The 20,039-nt window shown below is 39.7% G+C and overlaps 1 protein-coding gene across 4 annotated transcripts in view; it reads left to right on the forward strand.

Annotated features, from left to right (window-relative positions):
- pik3r3b (phosphoinositide-3-kinase, regulatory subunit 3b (gamma)) overlaps positions 1-20,039 on the forward strand; it is a 209,289-nt gene that overhangs the window by 175,576 nt on the left and 13,674 nt on the right. For 2 of the 4 annotated variants that reach the window (XM_076875802.1, XM_076875803.1), the window contains one exon: positions 19,128-19,263. In XM_076875802.1, the coding sequence (XP_076731917.1) occupies positions 19,128-19,263 (136 nt within the window). Of the gene's footprint in view, positions 1-10,022; positions 10,560-13,632; positions 13,738-19,127; positions 19,264-20,039 lie in introns of those variants that run through there. The other 2 variants (XM_004569361.3, XM_004569362.3) reach the window with 2 other exon arrangements.

Consider the following 20,039-nt stretch of genomic DNA (forward strand, 5'->3'; position numbering starts at 1 on the left):
AGATGAGAGTGAGAGTCACAGAAGAGGTCTGGGTGTAGCACCCAAAGATGGGAGGTTGTCCTTGTGACTGTTTTAGAACTCAGATAAGGAGTATTTGCTCTCTGCTGTAATCTCGTCGAGGACTGCTCTATTGGTTTGAGTTCTGGTGACTGTGAAGGCTATTTGACTACAGTGAACTCAGACGTGTTTAACAAACCACTTTGAGGTCGTTTGAGCTTTGTGACACTTCATGTTGCTACAGAAGCAGAAGTAGCCATCACAAGATTGGTACAAAGTGGTAATTAAAGGATAGTCACTGTCAACAACATTTAGGTAGCGTGTGGCATTTATTTGAATGATTCTTACCTTGGAATTAAGGACCCTAAGTAAATATCCTATAAGTAAATATATAAGATAAGTAAATATCTATAACGATGAACTTGTCTATTAAAATTTGATGGGATGTGTGTGAGGTCCAAATGACTTAGACTCAGGTGGAGCGCAGGATCTATCCAGAGGAGAACTTTGTTATTACAAACTATTCTACCATGTAAACCTGAAATCATTGTCTAACACCTCATCATTGTGATGTGTAGAAGAGCTCCAAACATTACTTCACAGAAGATACTGAGCCACTGGTGTGTTAAAGAAGATACTGTTGTGTCAAATGTGTTATCGCTGTTGTTTTTTTTCTGCTGTGTGTGGCCACAGGTACATACTAAAGTCTAAGACAATACATTCACTTAAGTAGCTGCAGTTTTATGGGTATTGCAAAATGGAATGTATGGAACTACATGAAAATTACTCTCTGTGCACTGCTGAGAAAAGACCCTGACAGACGTTGTAATTATGATACAGTCTTCATATATTGAAACTGGCATGCAACTTGATGTCATCCATGTTTTGGCGGTGGCTGATGGTCATTCCATTCCTGAATGTAAATTCATGTCTGCTCTTTGTGATGACCTGGCTAAGGGGGTTGAGTTTTTGACACCTACATCATGAGTGCATTTTTCCTCCCCAGTAACATAAAAAAAAATTGCACAATGCATTTTAAGCAATAAACTGGAAAAAAATTTGAAAATATGATACAAATTAAAATTCATATATGTAAATTCATATTTAATTTTTTTTTAATTGCCAAAAGGTTCAACAGGCATTCCATTTTCATAACTTTGAATTTTCTGCAAATTAATTCATGGTTGAGGCTTTAAAAGGTTAAGAAAATTGATGAATGGATAAAGTGGAAAAATATATTTTAGCAGCTGAGGTTAATTTCTATGTTGGGAGTGTATTTAAGTAACTTTAGTCATGATTTGGTTATGATACTTTTCTAAATCATCTGACTGGTGCTTCTTGAACTGACTGGTATCTTTATAGCGAGGTCTGCCTGCCTCTGCTGGACCACTTGATGCTCAGGCAGCCTGCCTGCTTGACTCTCTGCTTAGCTGTTTACCTGCCTGTCCTGCTGTAAGTCTGTCTGTCGGCAGAACTGTCTGACTACGGCATGAATAATGCTGAGCCATGGTGCCCTGCTGCCTTGACAACCAATGGAGAGTGGGGAGAGGACAAGAAGAAGGGGGTCTGTGTGGGTAGAGAGCAAATATAGAAGGGAGAGGGGGGTGTGACGGTGTGTGTGGGCACAAGACGGGGGCCGGGCATATGCTGGAGGGATCTGATCAAGGAAAGAGAAAGCAATAGAAAGATTTGAAGAAAAGCCAGAAAATGAGCTGCAAAGCAAAAACTAACAAAATGTTGAAAAAGGAGAATAAGACTGAGAAACAAGTAAGAAAGGTAGCTCAGCAGTTTTGGATGCAGACTACAGGAGCAGATGCAGCCTGTTTCATACTGTCACCAGAGTGTTGCATCATGGGATCAGGACCATGGGGACATTTACACTGTGGGATGACATCACCCGTTGCCGAGTCAGACCTCGTCTGCTTGGCTCTGTCTGACTACCTTAAAAGATGCTGCTTCTTTCAGTTTTTGCTCTCCTCTATCAGACGGTCTGCTTTTCTGTCTGACCGCCCATCGCAAAGGAAGTGAAAAGACAAAGAGCCAGATCGACAGATGAACAGAGCGCCATACAGGGAGAGAGGGAAAAAGACGCAGATGCTAGTGGAGAGTTTCGGCCTTGTCTGCCAGCATGATATAGCAATCTGAAAAAGGAATAAGGGAGGAGGAAGGGTGGAAAGATTTGGGTTTAGTTCAGTCAAAAAGTGTGTATTAGTGTGTGTGTCTGCCATCTATGTCCTACCTTCTCTTTTCTGATCTGCTGTTTCTCTTGGCACACTGACTGGCTGGTTACACAAAAAATAGATACCAAGCAAGAAGAGTATTGTACCGTCATCTCCATTTTTACTAAAATAGCATCCTTGATGTATTCTTTAAACATGCAAAATCGACACCAGAGGGTGACAATCGTCCTTCTTAACTTGGTTATTTCTATGTATGTGGTTACATTCTTATGGCTTTTGTCTTTTCTAATCTTGCCTTCACCTGATCCTGTTACTGATGCACTCAGTGCTATAATCACTCATTGCATTATATTATGTAGAGCCTCTGTCCAAAGCAGCTCTACCGCTCAGTTCTGTGCTATAAATGTGTTTTATTTATTGAATTTAAGCCAAGCAAATCAACATGATGTTCAGTCAGAAAGGCTTCTTAAATTTCCAAATCAACTGCTCCCCCATGATATTATGAACCTGTAATTATTCAACACCGCTTTTAAAATCCCTGGATAGGTGTTAATATAATTTTAGCCACTTAAATTGAGAAAATAATCAGGTATCATCATCTGTGCTCATATGGCATTTATCATTTCAGTCTTTTGTTTACGCAATCCACTAGTTTTGCTTCCCACCCTTAATTTCCCATGTGAATATTCCAGAAATTCTATCAGTGCACCATGCTTATTTAAATACATCACACAACTTTATGCTAAACTGATTTCATCGTTTTTTATTTAGCTTACACACAGCCCTACTTCTGCTGAATATGTAATGACTGCACAAATACAATTTCAAATGAATAAATATTAATATCAATATAAATCTGGCCTGTGCTGGAATTGGCGATTATTCATTTCTATTGTTTCTATAGTCCTGTTACCTTCACTCTATTGTGTCTATCCTAATATTCTGAATATTCTAATATTCATTCTCCTGATCACCTCCAGTTTAACTACTATGGAGGATTTATCCACTGTAGGCAAAATAAAAGCAGAGTTATGATTTGTAGCCAGAGCCTGTTACTCAACCCTACTTGGATAACAGATTTCAACGGTTTGGAACTAACGACATAATTTCAAAGTTACCAAGGGTTTAGGACTTAAGCCACCTTAGACTTGTTAAAAACTGTGGTTCCTCTAATGGCCACAAACAATAAAATTAACTTTCATCATTCATACAAAAATCTATAGGTGTGTTGAGTCAGGCTACCAGGTTTCATCTCAGCTAATGTTTTTTGCTTTAAATGATGGACACATGGTCTCAGTAGGGTGTTGTCAATAACTGATGAAAATCGGGCTAATTGCTACTGCTACTTCTGCTTGACTGATGCAGTGTGCAACAAACTGAGTTCACACAGGTGGAGCAATGCTTTGATTTTGCGATACAGGCTCAGGGAGTCAATCCTCTCCAAATAGTAATGACTTCACTGGTTCATTGGTGAATCAGACAGGAAATAACTGAGCTGGAAAGTCTGGAACAGGGAAACCAAGCTTGAGTTGGAGTTCACATGACTCACAGCACACAGCACTAAGACCAAGACAGTCGATGTAAATCCAATGTGCAAGATCCTTCAAAGCCCTGATCAAACCAGTATCTGTGATGTTAACTACAGCACGGTGTCTAGTCAATGGTGTTTAAGCTTGGTCTTACCCCTGGAGATGCTTGTTCACTTAGAAGAAATGTACTTAGCAGGGGTCTCCTGAACTTCTTTTGTTCTAGATACATAACTTATCTGGGAATCTGCTTTTCTCAACTGGGAACTGCATAAATGTTTCTAAAATGAGTTCTCGTGTGTTAACTGGTAATGCATTCTAGACTTTACAGGACTTTTTATAAAAGTTTTTTTCTTCTGGTTGACCTGGTTTGATGAAAAAGAATGTTTCTCAAAACGGGGCCTGAATTTAAACATTACAAGATTATAGAAATGTATAGAACTGGACTTTTTGCTATTAAAAAGCAGCTGAATTATTTTGGCTGAAAATTCATATAGATATTAAAGTTTTAGAAAGTGATTTTTTTATAATAAGGTAGATTCTTTAATGTCTTAGGACCTGGCATCCACATATGTGGACATCACATTTTGGGTTGTCTAGACCAAAATACTAAATTTTGCTCTACAAGGGCCTGATATCCACTTATGAGGACATTATACAGGGATATTATACTGCCACTGTTCTATCGAAGTTTAAAACGAACGTCCTCATATGTGGATCTCATTTTAGTCAAAAGCAAAAATCAGGTAAAAAATAAAAATCAGGTAATTCTTTGTTTTTACATGAGGTCCAAATCAGCCCAAATAGCAAAGAGAAATTAAGAATGCATGCCATGAAGGAGTTCAGGTCTTAGGAGGTTAAATCTATAAAGGCAGCTTATGTAGAGGATTTAAAAGAATCGTCTTCAGTTTGCAAATTCTGAACACATTTTAATGACCTTTTTTAAAAAAAAATTTGGTACAAATGTTTGTTGAAGCCAAAGGTAAACAACATTGTGATCTCACAGCCTTTCCATTTTTGTAAATGTGATGTCTTAGGAACATCTAGAGGGAATTTCATCACATCTGGTGCAAATTTGCACATGAATGTAAAGATGATGAGAAGACGACAACATTTTGGCAGATGGTGGTCAAAGGTTTAGGTCATTGACATCACAGACAACACTTTTTTGAGCCATAAGTCAAGAATTCATTATATACTTGAGCCAAGACACTATATTCAAAAGAAGAATGCTATTTACATCTGCAGACATTTATATTTGGTGGCATAGATTTGTTCTTCTTCTGACATCTTCAGCCTTCCATATTCATACATGGAAAATGGAAGATAATGAGAACATCTGTAAGACCCAGTACATAACACCAGGCATCGATGACAGAAGATATGAAACAAAAAAGCTGGACACAAAAGGATCTTTCCTTTTGGGACCTGTGATGGAGATGGGTTACAAATCAGTTTTCAGATGCACAGCAAGAAAAAAAAACTGTATGAGCATCTTACATAATTTGCCAAATGTATACAGAGGATATCAGCTGAGCCGTCAGCTTATGTGGACTGCCAATAAGATCAGTTGATCTACCAGGATTAGAGCTGGACTTGACTCGATTAATGTCAGAATTTTACTTAAATTACTAATAGAATGACACTTTACAGCTGTATTGTAAATGTTGCCATATTTTCAGAAAACCCAATGTTGAAAAAGTAAGGGAACAAAAGGATTACTGCTTGGCTACGTTGTGCATTCTAATGATAGTTGTTGCAGTGATGTGGGGGATGACACACTGTGTGCGTCTTCCCTGCGCCCTCAGAAAAGGCTTATGCATAATATATACAAAAGTGTCGTGCCATATTACGCAACCACCGTGTGTGTGTGTGTGTTTGTGTAAAAGTGTGTGTGCTCTCACGGACCCCACTCAGCCAACATCTATGTTTAGCAATCTATTCATGTCTACAGTTAAATTGTGCTCTCCACTCTAGTTATTACAGTGTCAGACAAAATGTGAAAGCACCAATAGCCATGGATGATAAGCACAGAAATAGAGCAAGTAGTCAGAAAATTGTCAGACACACACACACACACACACACACATTAATAAACTACATATGACAAAGCCTAAATCCCAACAAAATATTTTAGGCACATGGACCAACGCCCCAATCTTTCTCTCCTGTCTTGTCTCTTAATTTCTTTATTTCTTGCTTCAGTTGCTTTGCACTGAAACCTGGCAGATTAGATCTCATCCATCTTTGTCTCAGGTTGCTCCTACAGTTTCTATCTTGACAGCAAATGTGCACGTTGCTACCTTTTCCTTTAAAAGAAAAGTCTAACCATGTGCTCAGTCTGTGATAGATTGTACAGTAGTAACACTCTGACACCAGGAAACGTGTCAGGGAGATATACAATACTCTTCTGTCTCTTTCTAAATCGGTACACACACAATCTCACACAGAAGACCAATTAAATCTGTAAAACACAAGATTGAACACTGCACATTTACAGCACAAGCAAGCAGAAGAAAACACAGTTCGAATCCACCACCATCCTCCACCGTCTGGGGAGCACAGCTGGACATAATCACAGACAGACGAGACAGGAGAAGCAAAACTGAATATGATGAGACTGAAACTAAGACACATAAAGCCAAAGAGCGTGGAAAGAAAAGCGTCTGGACTTCTTTAAGTTTCTTGAAGATGTTTCACCTTCAAGAAAAGCTCCTTAGACTACAGCGACCTGGATGACTGAGAACCTTCACAGACACAAGACACATGAACTTAACAGGCAAAAGTAAACCACAAAGACAGAACTGACTAAACACAGGAGGTAACACAGAAACACAGGCTAGGCATGGAAATATAGGAGGACAGGAAAAACTAAAAACCTAACAAGATCAAAATCAAAAGACCAAAATGAGAACATAACCTAAGTAACAGTATATCCAAACTGAAAACTACAACAATGTCGAACTGAAAATTATCGAACTGAAAACTGAGCAGAATGGTGGGTGCAAACCAAGGATCATGAGTACTATCCCATTGGTAGTGGCAACTGTTTCTCACTCTCACAGCTAGGGAGAACAAGAGACAGCTCAACTAAATCAGAGGGAAAAGAGACAAGGGAAGTCCACGGATTCAATAACACAGGATCAAACAAATCAGGACTGTTGCAGTTGCAGATCATTTGCTCTGTGCTTTTTTGTGTGTGTGCTGGACACAGTGATTTAAGAGTAAACCATTGCAGCTTTCTATTCATGTTAACACTTACGACTGAAGATATAATATTGTCTGACATATCAGTCCTTCCTTCATTTTTATTTTTTGTCTTTTTAACAAGATAATAGTGAAAGGCAGTGGAAAATTCTGCAAAACTAAAGGTTAAAGTAAGCGTTTTCAAAATCAGCAATTCTTTCAATCATCAGCCATTAATGGGTTTTTACATTGTCTGCCAAGCTTAAAAATGTTTTCTGTTACTTTGGGAATTTGTTTTCATTTTTGCATCTGATTGTAAATGTGCTTGAACAAGTGCCTGAAAACATAACTGTATATGTTTTGTGTATATGGAGCCATCGGAGAGGTATGCTATGCAAATAGGCCACTTGGTGCTCCTGCGATTGGTGGTTGGGAAATTAAATGGGGAGCTGTGTGCTGATGGTTGGGGACAGTGCAACCATCAGCGCACATCTCCCATCATCGTCCTCCCTTCCTGTGCTGTCTGCCCATCCTTCGTCCCTCTTCGTTTCTCCTTTGTTTGTCGAGAGGCAGTTTTAGCTCCTGTATCATTAATAGTGATCCATCTGCCAGGCTGTAAACACACACACAGTACAGAGAAGAACATTGTGCTGTGTGTATCCAGCATAAGTCATCTGTAACACAACCACCCACCCATACACACACACACACACACACACACACACACACACACAAACACACATTAATGATATATATGTGCGTACTGCATTACGGAGAATCCATTCAATTCCCTCAATTCACACAAGGTCCCTTCATCCTCCTTCATTTCTACCTCTCTTGTGATGGACAGATGAGACAGACAAGTTTATGGAAATATAGATGACTGGGTCAGTGATAGTAGATGGGAGTTGCTTGCCTCGTCAAGTAGGACACTGGGCCAGACAAAGCAGCTGTCATTCCTGGCAGAGATTACTGTGGGATGATGGGGGTCTGGATCAAAATAATGGTCACCCATCATGGTGTTAATAAAATTATAATTATTATAAATTTAAAAAATGGAAACAAAGTTCTAAGAAAAATGATGTAAGCATTTTTTTTTTCAGTGAAAGGACTTTGGGCAGTAGGTCAGCATCAGATGGTACTAGTCGAGGAATATGTCCATTTAGGTACTGCTATAAAGCATGATAGCCTAATGGTGTGATTAGACCGAAAGAAAATGTTGTTTTCTCACAACACATAGCTAAGTAAGTCATACAAAATCTGTGCACACACTGTCTGACATAAAAAAGGAAGTCTTCTGTCCTGGTTTTTTTTGTTTGTTTTTTTTTGTTTTTTTTTATTTTTATTGATTAGCATTCAAATATCTCAGTGAAAACAGAACAAAGATCTACCACAAAGCAAGAAAGCATGTTTTCTGCATATGGTGTCTCTATTCTCCTCTTTTGTGTCTTCTTTCCCTCCTCTTTTGGGATTTCTGTGGTTCTCCCTGATATCACATTTGCTTTATATTGAGACAGAAAAAAAAGAGAGAGTGTGAATATTTGAATGAATCAAAACTTTTACTTAACTCCAGCTATTGGAACTATACTGGAATAAAGTAGTTCTCCATTTCTATGTTGGGTAATATTTATTGGGCTGCAAGTGTTCCAGAAACGCTCTATCACCTGTACATGCACATATAATGAGGGGTAAAACTTCACTAATGTTTGGTCTAAACACAGCATTAATACTCTGTTTCGCTTTCAGAGACCCCTTTCCCACAACATATTGCCATTCATTGTTAATATAAAAATACCAAGCATTTTTAGAATCTTAAAATATGAACAAAAGGATCCCTAGAGATTGTGCTTGAACTAATAATCATGGAAATCCATACTATCCTTCTTGGTGGGTGGGTGTTTTGGGGTGTGTGTGTGTGTGGTAATGTAATTATTACAGGCCTCATGCATGTTTGCATATCTCTAGCATTCCCTAATTCATGGTTAAGCTTCCATATTATCTGTAACTGTACTTACCTCACCATAGGAGGTTTTCTTCACATCGCAAATAGCAGTTAAACTGGCTAGTTAAACAAGCCCAGTGATCAAATAAACTAAAGCTCTATCACTGCAGCAGAAAAGACCCTTATGATGAAAAAGGGTGTACTTGCCACTATTTGGGAAAGGGAATTACCAAAAATTCAAAAAAGCTAGTGTAAAGAGACTTTAAAGGAGTTTATGAAGATGTGTGGACTTAGTCAGCTAGTACCTTTGGAGAGGACAAGCATTGTTGCCTATCCTACAAGAGGATAGTTGCTAATGTGGATACATAATCTTTAGGTATGTTATGCAAACATACAATCTCCCACATTGTAATCTCTGTTGCAATGTATTTCCATCTTATTCACACTGCTACTGACAATTTCCAAAACCATGCATAAGTGATTTTAATTTGTTTTGGGGGGGTTGTCCTTATATTTGGTGCCTGTTTGAATTAACCTCATAATGCTATAAACATGAACTAGAAACAAAACTTACTTGATATGTATATTTCACCAAGGTCATTATTTAATCTTCCTGTTTCTAGTTAATTTGCAGAAATTAATAAAGCAAGCACTGGCTCTCAGTCCTGGTTTGACTGGTAGTTATCATGCAGCATGTTATGTCATACCAAACAGCTGTCGGTGCTGTATGTACCAACCGAAGCTGGTAACATGTAGTCACACAGACTCAGGCGAAGGTTAGAAACTTAGTGGAAAACCACCGTATTTGTAACTTGCTCTTCATAGGCTGAGGTAATTTTCCTACTGGCTTTGAAATTCGGCTTCTGAGCTTGCGCAGAGCGCTTTGTCAGCGGCGTATAGAGGACAGAAACGGGCTAACCACTCTTCGAGTAATAAAGGGACGATTAATTATTCGTCAAATCGGCAGGGACGATAAAAAATTGGATTTCCTACATGGATTAGATAATGGCAATGAATAAATGAGGGATATTATTATATGTAACATTAAAGAGCAGTTTATTTACACTAAGTTTTATGTGAATATTTGGTGATATTTTTGTCCTCCCCTGCATGTCGTGTAGGAGTGGGTTTTCCCAGCCGTTGTCTGGCTCTGCCTCCGCCAGCCTCCTCCTGTCAGTGCGTTTCTTAAAATGAAACTAGCGAGACGGTGGCACCTGCGGAGGAGAGGCAGAGGGGGTTGTATGTAGAGCTGGCATCTACCTACCCACCGTTTAAAGGAAGTCTTTATGTGCATATATATGTAGACAGATAGATGCACACACATACATACAGGAGCCTTCATGAAGTTCCCCGAGTTGTTAACAATATTAACATGTCCGAGGGAGCAGTCGCAGCCCGGTGCTTGCTGTATACGTTTCGTCTATTCATTTAATCCTGAAGCAGGAATTCAGATAGAAGACTTAGAAGTAAACAGATAGATTAACATGGAGGCATATGACAGGAGCACACGATGATTGTTTCTTTTTTTCTTTTTTAAGTACGCCGGTCATTTTTACTTTGTTTAATAGCGTTTTTCTAATACAAAGACTGCCTGGTTAAGCTACAAGAAAGCAATGTATAACACAGTCTGGACGACCAAAAAAGCCGGCGAGGAAGGAGACTGGAGGGACGTGATGATGCCCTACTCCACAGAGCTGATATTTTATCTGGAAATGGACCAACCACCAGGTAAGCTTCAAGCCGGTGATAGCGGGGAAATGGTTAGTTGGACTGGAGTTAATTAGCTGGAGTGATGTGTGTTTAGGAGCTGTGTGCTTTGGTGTCTGGTGAAATTTGCAGAGAAGCTTTCAGATTTCACGTTTTGCTCCTGTTCGTACCGGTCACGCAGTTATGGCTTTGTTTTATTAGGGCTTCGCGGGCTTCTGGGCAGTCGTGATGTTTTAGGCACACTCGCTACATTTGTGACAGCGTACATAAACTTAGCGCTGTCTGTAGCTGAGAAGCAGGTAATTCGGGGACGAAGGAAATAAAATGGCAGTTTACAGCAGCAGTGACAGCGCTTTAAACGCCTTGGACTCTTTGTTTCTCGCTGTCCGGTGCACTCGCCACAGCTGATCTTTTGTACATTAAGATACAGATTTGCGTGATGACACAGTAGCTGCAGTCTCACTGTGGAGACAATAAGTCCCGTGTAGTCCGTGCACTGAAGCATCCCCACTTCTTCTCTGCGTCTGATGGCTTTGCAAGAGGCCTATGAGATGATAGAATAGGAGCCATAGGTGACTGTATCTGCTGCTTAACCCATTTTAATTTAACTGTTGGAGAATTTGGCTTATGAGACCACCGGGTAAATGTTGTACAATACCGAGATTTGGTATTATTCCGCACTTGAAGTTTGCATTAAACCATTCCGACTGAATCATTCCAAAATCAGCTGTGCCGTGAGCGGGGAAGGGGGAGAGGGGGGATGGGACAAGCAGGAAACCAAGAAAATGAATAAAACCTGGAATAAAACCGTCCTGAATATCTCCGAATAAAAACGATCTTCACTTGGACACATATAGAAGTCTTTGTGCCCTTTTCTAGCCAACTGTCACCCACAATTGAATAAGTTTCATTCATTCATTCCTCGGCAATTGTGCCAGTGTCATTCGACTCGCTCCTCTTCCTCCCTGCTTTTCTCCCCTCCTCAATGGATCATGGCGCAGATGTGGGACGTTGTGTTGTTTCCAGGAGGCGCTGTTGAATTGCCTTGTAGCTCTTTCGGGGTTTTTTTCCGTCTCCTTTCTTTTCCCTCCATGTATCTATTAAGATGCACTATACTCCGCAGCAACCTCACAGTGCCGTGTTGTGTCTATCTGTAGCATGCTGCAGAGTATTTGGGCTTAGAGCTCACTACCATTTTACCACGGGATGCTTGACTATGCAACATATTTTACGCTTGTGCTGGGTAAAAGTATTGTTTCAGCTACGTTTTCTCTTTAGACCTTGTATTTTGAAGTGCAGTCGGTAATCCTTTGTTGCTGCTGCTCAGTGCATTAGGGATGCAGATGCAAAATTCTGGCCATTTAATGGTGATTCACACATGTAACTGGCCACTGGACGGCTTTTATCGTGCCTAGTGCCATTTCTTTAGGGGTTTGTCATGGCACAAAAAATAACAGATTTTTGCTTTGCTCAGCAGACTGTTTCTATCTGACAAAATGTAGTGAACAAGAATGTTTTGGACCATAACAAACATTGTGTTGGCAATGTGAAACCTTCAGAACAGCATTTGTGTATATATGAGTGTTTTTGTAGACTGATTTGGTGTTTATAGAGGACAAATAATCCTCTGTTCCTATGCGAGTAGCTTCGCTGTTTCTGTTGGTTTTAGGTTGTACAGTACTCAGATTCTTACAGCTCTTTTGTCCAAATGAGCACATCCTGTCATTAGCTAAACCTCTAAGTCCACAGATGTTCATTACATGTGTATGTTTATTACACTGGAATTGAAATGTGAACACCTCACTGATATCTACAGTGTGTGAATTCCTGTGTGTGTACAGTGGTACTTGTGGTGTGATTAGCACAGGTGGAGTGTCACTGCCACCCCCAGGGGAGGGCAAGGCCTCCGTATCCACTGGCAACTTGGTGTGTGTGAAGCGACACTCTGTGGATGTGGGGTGAATGATGAGTCTCGTGTTTCAATGGAAAATCACCGGGACATTGTTGCCAAAGGACCATACCAGAGTGCTTTTTGCATGTCTAGGTTCATTTGCAGTACAATGCAGTGTTATACATTCCAGCTCCTCTTTCTTCTCCGTAGTTTTTATTCATGTGTACACAGAATAAAAGAAAAAGATCCCCTTTGCCAAGACGACAAATCATTTTTTTCATTCATATTGTTCCTTTTCTTTATTTGTGCAGTCTGGATGCTTCCTTGCACGTGTTAAGAACAAGTTCTTCCTCCCCACTTTTACCAAGTGCTGCACATAGGGGGATTGTCTGATTGTTGTTCTCACTCTGATATTGTGGCCTCTTTACTTCATATAAAGCATAATTAGATTTCTGTCAGCTGGTGCTGTATAAATAAAATTAATTTGTTTTGTGTTGAAATGTGAGTCAGCGGAAAGATGCAAAATTGTTTTTCAAGTAAATAAATTGCAGCGTTGTCATGAAACTAAACGTCAGTATGAGGACCTGTTCTGTAATAGGACAGAGGTGTCTTCTGCTAATTTTCCACCAGTGTAACTTTCCAGGCATAGCCCAGTAGAATGTGTGGAGATGTAGAATGTCTAGCACCTATGGTTTTGTCTGCATTTTAAGCCTTTTTTGAAACTAATTCTGGTTGGAGAAGCTGGAAGCTCATTCTGGTTCCAGCTTTTCCCTGTAGGAGAAGCTGGAACAAGAATCAGTTTTCAACAAGGCTTGAATTTGCTGGAAGGTTGGGTAAGTTTTGTTTTTATTCTTAGTTTAGGGTTAGTGAATGAATATACAAATTCAGTTGGCAGTCACAGTAGAAACTTGTTGATTTAGAGGTGCTGCATTGTTGTGTGTGTGATTGCGTGGTGTGATGGACTTGGTCTACCACAAGCCTACTCAACCTTCCTCCCTGCCTCCCTCATTTCTTTCTTTCTTTGAGCTTTACACGCCTTCCCTCCGGGCTGTCCTCTGATTGGATGAGGGGGCGTGCCTCCGTGCAGGGATTAGCTGGGGCATCTTCTGTCTTTTAGAATGAGCTGTGCTCCCTCTTTTCTTCAGTCTGACGGAGAGGAGAACAGGAGGAGGAGGAGGTGGTGGTAGAGGAGGGAGGAGGGGGAGTGTGTGCAAGTAAGAGAGGAGAGTGAGTGACAGAAAAAAGGGAGGAGGGAAACAGCTGAGAGAACTGGAAACATGCATCTAACAGAGAGTGTGATGGAGAACGGTAAGAGAGGGAATGAGATTTCTTGTTTTCATGTATTTCACTTTTTAGTCTCTTCAGCCTTCTTAGTTTTGCATTTTTAAATGTAACCGTAGCTTTCTTTGTATCCATGTCTACTGATTTGCATTTTTATGCTGCCCTTTCTTTAGTGTTTTTCAGCTTTTCCCCTACACACAGAGCTCCTCCTTCTCTTTTATTGCTCCTGCAGCACCCATAACTTGCAGAGGATGTGAGCGAGCACTGGCATTCATTCATTATTTTGCTCTGTGTGCATTTGTATTTTAAAACTGGGTCACAATCAGTCGTCCAAATGAAAGTCCAACAACAGAATGTCACTTAAAGCAGATTTTTTTTTCTGTGGTTCTTTAAAAAGTTATAATATTTTAATATTTAGAAACAGCTTTATCAAATTTAAATTTCTGTCAATGTGTCAACTTAAATGTTAATCAGCTTTACTACATCAGAAATCTGGATCCTCTTTAGATAGTCTGAAAGACTCCATTCATCTAACAGATGCGTACACTCACACTTACCTCATCCAGATGTAGAGCTGTGAAAATAAAGCAGATTGCTTCAGAACAACACATTCATGCTTCCTGCTTTGAGTTTTTAACTGTAGGCTGTGCATTAATTCCATTGTCGTGTATGAATTCCTGTGTCGGTACACATCTGTCAAACCTCAATTTTGCTGCCCTGTTTCCCTGATCAGCTGGCGTGTGCACTCCCTAACATGCCCCAAGACCCATGTTCTCTGAGTTCTCTTTGTCTCAAGTGAATTTATCATGTGTCTGTCCACTCTGACAGTTATTGTTTAGGAGAGCTGCAGGCTTCTGTCAGCATGTACAATGACAACTGATATGGAAGTGTCTGTGCATATGTGAATGTGTGAGCACTGGTCCTTTGTTTGGTGAGGGGGAGGCTGCACCTACGGTCCCCTTTGTTCACCGTCCCTCTGGCTTCCTCTCAGGGACCTATGCAGTAGTTGTGACTAAGGGCTCAGCAGTTTCTGTTATATTGGTCATATTTTTTTAAGTCGTGTTTTTTTGCAGTTTTGAACGTTTTCCAAATATGTCCATGTGGTTAAGACTGTTCTCCGATTAGTATAATTCTTCTTTATTTAGGACATAAGATCACATTTCCCACAAATTCTGATCATTGTCAGAAGGTTTGGATTTTCTACAGGTCTCTGGTCTTAATTTTTCTTATAGAACTTTGCAATCTGGAGCTTGTGTACTGCTTATTTTCTGTTGTGTCCATTGTCCTAAGAAACTACCAGATACAGTATTGGAGTAATGAGAGACTTAAAGGTGCAGAAATTGTTTTAGTCATTAATTTGGTAGAAATGCATTTTGTAGTTGGTGTATTAAGACAGAAATTCGATTATCTCATTGTAACTTCAGTGTTTGAGGTGTTCAAGTAACATATGAAAAGTGGACACACGTAATGAAGTCAAGAAAAGACTAATTTTATTGGTAATGAGATTGCCTAACTGCAGCTGTGGTGATCCTTCTGTGCTTTTTACACGCTACCCTCTGTGTGGTCCACAACTGCAAGCACACATAGACTCTGATTTTCACCCTTTATAAAATCAGTTACTTTTTTCTGTTTTTGCGATCTATTTCACTTGTGCATGTGTTTTTCAATGTAAACATAACATGAATTTCCACCCCATCTATCCTTGGAAGTGCACACGTGTAGCATTAGTCTGTAAAGTGCTGACTGAGGGGAACAGTGCAGCTGCAGGACGACAGTTTTGGCAACACTAACCGACTGCCATGGTGACATGAGAGAGAGGAGGGAGAAGAGTTGAATAGTCAGTGAGAAGGGAACAAAGAACAGGAGAGGAAGAGAGGCTACCAGTCTCTATTTAAGTGGTCTTACAATAAAGAGTGAAGAAAAAGTTAGTTTATTGGCATCCAAGCATTTGCATAGATAAGCACAAGCTGTCACTTCCCCTCTTTTGCCCCCCCACACACACACACTTTGTAGTGAATTCTCACTACTATCATGTGACAATTAAAATATAACTCCAAAGTATTGTTTTCATTGTTTCATTGGTGGCTGTGGCTTTTTTTTTTTGTACTTGTCAGTTAGATATACTAGCATGTCTGTAATTAGCATCAAATCAATTATTGTGCATTTTGCTTGCTCTGCTCCCCCCAGTGGGCAAATGTTGTAGGTTTAAGTCGTCATAGCACTGGGAAAAATGTCTTCTGTTTTTCCATAGAAGATATGAATTAAACACATTAGTCACCCTCAACCTAGTGGTGAGTGATATCATTTTGAGGGTATATCACAATATTTCAAGAAAATTTGTGATGAACAATAGTTCTAATAATATTGGAAAAAATGCTGAACAACGATTGTTGCAGCATTTATAAGCCCAAGTAAATTCAGAACATACCCAATGGTTCTTTTCCAGTGAGCTGCTGTCATTGATGTAATACCTAATTTGAAGTGTGATTGTAGTCCTGCAATGTTCCAGCAGCAACCTTATTGTGGAATAGTAGTGACACAGCACCAGTCGAACCTAAGGACAAAAGTTACCTATGTAGTATTTAGCATAAACATTTTAACTATAGATTGCTTAAAAATAACAGAAATAACTTAACAATGTAACTATTTGCTGCTGTGAGTGTTAGCATTCAACGGACAGTGAGTGGTGATGTGCACGTGCACACAGAAGTCCAGGTTTTATTCAGCCCTTCCTCACATTCAAGCGTCTGTTTCTGCTGTCTGTGCGTGCGTGTCTTGTGGTAATTTGTGAGGCCACAGTGTTCCCAAATGCTGCTGACTCTGGCACGTGAGCACTCTGCAGGAGGAGCCCACTCCATTTCAGTACATTCATCAGGTTACTTTGTTTTTAAATGACACCTCCCACATCAGTACTCTGTTGAGAGCGAGAGAGAGATATTACACTGCTGGTCCTTAAATTGTGTCCAGATGTGCTTGGATACTTGCAAACTTTTGCATGTGTTTGTTTGTTTTTCGTATTATGTGTCATAGTCAGGTTAACTCTGTTTAGCATGCAGCATGGCACCAAACAGGTCTTTACAATATGCGCTGGTTTATAACATCAGTGTTCAAAAACCAAAAGCTCTGAAACTACCATCAATCCCGTTTGACTGACTGGTCAGTGTGTGAGCAGACTGTCATACTGTTTTACTTGACTTGACATGCAAGGTGAAATGTTTTCTCTATAATACATTTTTTCACACTTAGCAATCAAATATAGATTTGAATCCCAGTCTTGCATAGAAGTTGCATGTTAGCGCCACAAGTTGCAACGCAGAAGTTGAAACAGACTCAGTAATGTTGACCTTTATTTCATGCATTCAGTCTTTGTTTATTTTTTTGTTAGACTGCATAGTATTTCACAAAATCAGTTAAATATATTGACTTTTCTTCAGTTTGTATTTCCATTTGATACTTAAATTTGTTTAATGACTAAACCTTGTGAAACATTATAGATTGATCCCGTTCACCAAAGGCACTCCTGTTATGTTAGTTTTACTCAAACTGAACTAAGCTCTTTAAGTGACGTAAAAGTGAACATTTATGAGGGTGGCTGTAGCTCCTGAGGTAGAGCAGGCCATCTACTGATCGAAAGGTTGGTGATTCGATCCCTGGCTCCCCCAGTCTGCATATGTTGGGCAAGACACTAACCCCAAGTTGGTCTCCAATGCATCCATCAGAGTATGAATGTGTGTGAATGGGTGATTGTGACATGTTGTATAAAAGGCTTTGAGAGCTCTGGGAAAGTAGAAAAGTAAAAAATGTATAAGAATCGGTCCATTTATAAAGAAGCACTTAATAACAAGACAACAACCTATTTTTATAGCAAAACCTTTAAGTTATGGGTTTATACAGCTTGATTTTCATAACCGTCGAAAACCAAAACACAATGGGAAGAATGCAAGTCAGAGTTTCTGTTAGATCTCAGTCAAATTTAACACTCTGATGATGCAATGACAATGGCTACAAACAAACGAGCGGAAGGACCAGAGTTCCCCATTACAAACCTAACAGGAGAATGAATTTAATGACAGGAGAAGATATGAAAACATGAGGATTTCCACATTTAACAAACCTCAGCATTCCTGCTGAGCCCCGGGAACACTCACGTGAAAGTTGACCTGCGTGTGTGGTTTCTGACATAAGGCATAATTACTATGATATATGGGCGCTTCACTTGTGATTAATAACCATACAGTCACCAGCTGCACTGCTACAGTGTTTATGTGGTGTGGTTATGAGTACAGTTCCTGTGCATCATCTGCATAAAAAGAATGTGTACATATTAAGGATTTAATCAAAAATTCAATGCGAATCTGGTGACTTTTGAACGTGGAGATGTAGGAATTTCAAATTGATACCATTGGTGGATCTTCTACAAATATCAGCTGATTTTGAATCTCACAGGTCAAGTTTTTGGAAAATCTTATGAATGCAATAACTCGAACACAGTGATGTCAGATTTTGAAATTGATACAATAGGTGTGTTTACTAGGGCTACGTTCACACTGCAGGTCTTAATGCTCAATTCCGATTTTTGGATCAAATCCGATTTTTCTGTCTGCTTGTTCACACTACAAATAAAATGTGACAGTAAACGCGCTCTAGTGCGCAAAAGAAGACGTCACACACAACGCACTCTGTTTAGACCCAGACCAAACAGTATTGTTTGACTGATGGTTTCCCAATTTTTCTTTAAGTTATAAAGTTATTTTGTTATTTACTTATGGCCTAATAATTATCCTTATTGCTGTTTAAGAGAGGAGCGGTGCTTCAAAGGATAGTTGGAAATGTCTGTCAGAATCTGCAGATTATACAGTACAAATAAAATGTTCACGTTTCTCCAACGTTACACTAACATCTACACTGGATGGCCAGGAAGGGTTCATGATGTCTTCTCCGGCGCTGATAATTGGCATCTGTCTTGTGTCAGTGACATAGAAGACGGATTTAATGCGACATGATCGTTCAAACAGCAGTCGCTTTCTAAAATATCAGATATGTATCGGATCCAGTACCACATACGAAAGTGACCCAGATCGGATTTGAAAATATCAGATTTGTGCCGTTCACACTGTCATACCATGATCGGATATGGGTCGCATATAGGGTCAAAAAAAGTTGGATTTGATGCGATTTCACCTGCAGTGTGAACGTAGCCTAGGAGGCTGCGAGGTACCATACATTTTTGTGTATGGTTGTGCAAAGTAGTATTTCTAAATGATAAAGTGATCAACACTCTGTCTGCAGCTGTAGACTGATGGTTGAACTTTGCTGCAGGGCTGAGGGCAAGTTATACTGTATGCAAATATCATGTACATATGAACTGTTATACACACAGTAATTGTAATACTTGTTTGTTTTGTTTTTTTTCCTAGCCCTTCCTCCAAAGCCAACCAAGCCTCAGCAGCCCTCCTCGGTCGCAATGGCAGGGGGCAGCAGCAATGTCGCCAAGGATGGAGGAGCGGGAGGCTCCTTACAAGAGGCCGAATGGTACTGGGGTGACATATCCAGGTAGCAAACACTGTGTTACTGACAGAAAAATCAGTGAGAGCTTAACAGTGACATTGTTAGGTTACATGAAATGCAGATGTGGGAGGCTTGGCCCCTCCCCCAGCAACACAAGACCTGCACTGACAGAAACTAAAGGCGTGTTCTATGTGCAGACATGGTCAGCACATTTTAGACATCTTAAAAAAGCAAATATGGGTATTATCAGTGCTTTACCTGTTGTCAGACCACAAAATAATAGGAGTTATAGTTGGTCAGTTGTCTGACATTGATGTTTGTGTGGTTCTAAGCTACCAACATGTTAAAGAGTCTCAAAATGACCAGTAACACTTATTATTCATTAGGGTAAATATTATATTTGTCATTGTTGTCTGGTGGCTTTGAAATTAGCATTTCCTGTTTAGCATGTTGTTTAGCATCAATTGAATCTTAACTCAGAGTATCAGGTTATTATTCTTTGTTAGATATCACAGCACTGTCTGTCCATCTATGCTGCAGGAGAACTTTGACAGTGAGCTTAAAGTCTATAGCGACAGTAGGGGTAGGGCTCCAGCAGTTAAAGACTGCAGGATAGAGTAGTTTTTTTATATGCTTTATGTTATACACCATCATATTAGTAAACTATATAGTGTAATTCTATGTTTCTTTGGTTTGCTTGTTAGTTTGTTTTGTATGTCAATATATTTTGAAACTTCGATATACTCTAACCTCCAGAGATAACTGACAAGTTTATTTCTCAGCTCAGTAAATTGTCTTTACTGTTAAGGTCACTGCTTTAC

The sequence above is a fragment of the Maylandia zebra genome, linkage group LG17 (genome assembly GCF_041146795.1).
Source record: "Maylandia zebra isolate NMK-2024a linkage group LG17, Mzebra_GT3a, whole genome shotgun sequence".
Classification (NCBI taxonomy): domain Eukaryota; kingdom Metazoa; phylum Chordata; class Actinopteri; order Cichliformes; family Cichlidae; genus Maylandia; species Maylandia zebra.